The sequence below is a fragment of the Perkinsus marinus genome, assembly GCF_000006405.1.
Source record: "Perkinsus marinus ATCC 50983 genomic scaffold scf_1104296950160, whole genome shotgun sequence".
NCBI lineage: Eukaryota > Perkinsozoa > Perkinsida > Perkinsidae > Perkinsus > Perkinsus marinus.
Genome location: NW_003209734.1, coordinates 1 through 1,671, shown reverse-complemented (window position 1 = coordinate 1,671; position 1,671 = coordinate 1). Strand labels below are relative to the sequence as shown.

The 1,671-nt window shown below is 42.8% G+C and overlaps 1 protein-coding gene across 1 annotated transcript; it reads left to right on the top strand.

Annotated features, from left to right (window-relative positions):
* Positions 1 to 1,433: 1,433 nt before the first annotated feature.
* On the top strand, positions 1,434 to 1,592 carry Pmar_PMAR019351 (hypothetical protein; the record flags this gene model as incomplete). The annotated part of the gene is made up of 1 exon (XM_002778271.1): positions 1,434 to 1,592. One exon carries the CDS (start codon positions 1,434 to 1,436, stop codon positions 1,590 to 1,592), a length of 159 nt encoding a protein of 52 aa, XP_002778317.1.
* Positions 1,593 to 1,671: the final 79 nt, after the last annotated feature.

Below are 1,671 nucleotides of genomic sequence, written 5' to 3'. Positions count from 1 at the left end.
CGGACTACACGCCCAAGTGCCAATTTTCCTGTAAATGCAAGAAAGGCGCATATTTAGACCACCGCATATTCCGTGTAATGCCGAAACGCTGGACTGAACTCGACAAAAATGTGGGAAAAATGTGGGAAATTTCCCCGGAGTTTCCGGGAAATATGGGAAATGGGGAAAAATCGCTTTTTTCCCAAAACGGACAAACCCTGAAACGAACATTAGCTGAACCGGCTCGAGTCTGAATAAGATCCTTTTGCCTCTTTACAACTTCGGTCAACCCTTTGATAAGGCCTTCTAATTCAGCAAAGGAAGCACTCATAACCACTTACAAAAATAACCAATATAAATAGGAGCAAACGTGTACTTCAGAGGGAATCTTTTCGGACAACCAAAAAGCCAATTTAATACTCACTAAAGAGAGGGTTCTCGGTTCCAGTACCAATGTAACAGGTTGCCCAGTTGATAGTTAACGCAACTAATATTGTTACGTTGATAACCTTATTTTCATATGAGTAGTTCAAGGAATAAAGTGTCTTCGCCTAGCAGTAGACACATTACACAAAACGCTAATGATATCAACAACGCACAACTCAGACTGTCACATCTGTACTACTCAGATGGTAGAACCAACAGTATTTAGCTATGTCAGCTACTTATGAAAGAACGAGAGGAAGTAAGATAGCAAGATTGAGTATTTGCAACATCCTCTACACATCTTATGTTGTGTTGAACAACGCCTTGGACAAGCGTTAGATAGGAGTCGACTTTGGCACCCAGCACCTCAAGGGCGTTGTACACTGTACATTGGAACCCAATTTTCTATAACTAGTGATGGAACTCTTCCACGTAAACTTGATCATCGCAGAATCCAACGGAACTTTTGGGAAATTCTCATTGGTTTTTGCACACTCCTACCCCGAATTCCTATAATTAACTCTGAAAAACTTCTGAGCTGCTCAACTGAGGAAGTCGAACATATACCCCTCCAACACTGATCATTGGTTTTGCCATTTCGTTTCCCTGGTCCAGACTAATTGATATCCAAATTTCGATGAAACGGGTACTCCAGAGTTTCCTATAGGACCTGCGCTGATACACTTCATTGTTTTATTGATGGTTTCTCATGTATTTGAATATGTATACCTACCAGAGACACATCTACCTTTTCCCCCTCCATCACGACCCCAGGGGATAGGCCTCACAATACTTTTTAACAGCCACCACCACCATCAATGATCCAATGTATCAGACTTCCCACAACCCCTGGGTAGAAGCATGCGAGGACAATTCTAGATTGACCTCAGAAACGTCACCAAATGAACTCTGAATTTTAAGAAGCCAAGAAATCTATTCGTTTTCCTTGTTGTCGCTAGTACCAGCTACGAGGGGTTTTCCATAAAGACCAAGCCCTTTGTCGGTTCATCACAGATCGAAAGTCTGACATGTCTGAGGGCAGGTTGTTGGAAAGGCGGAAGCACAATAACAGCATACCCTCTGGTATCCTCCTCGAGGAGATACACATAAGCCTGGTTGAAGTTATCGTTGGCTCCAACTTCCTTGACAAGTATGATGGGACTAAGGAGGACCTATTTAACGCCTGACCAAGATTGTAGAGTAATCCTACCGTAGGATTCCTACGACAACTGCCGGCAAGTGCTGCCGAAATATAAGACACTTCTA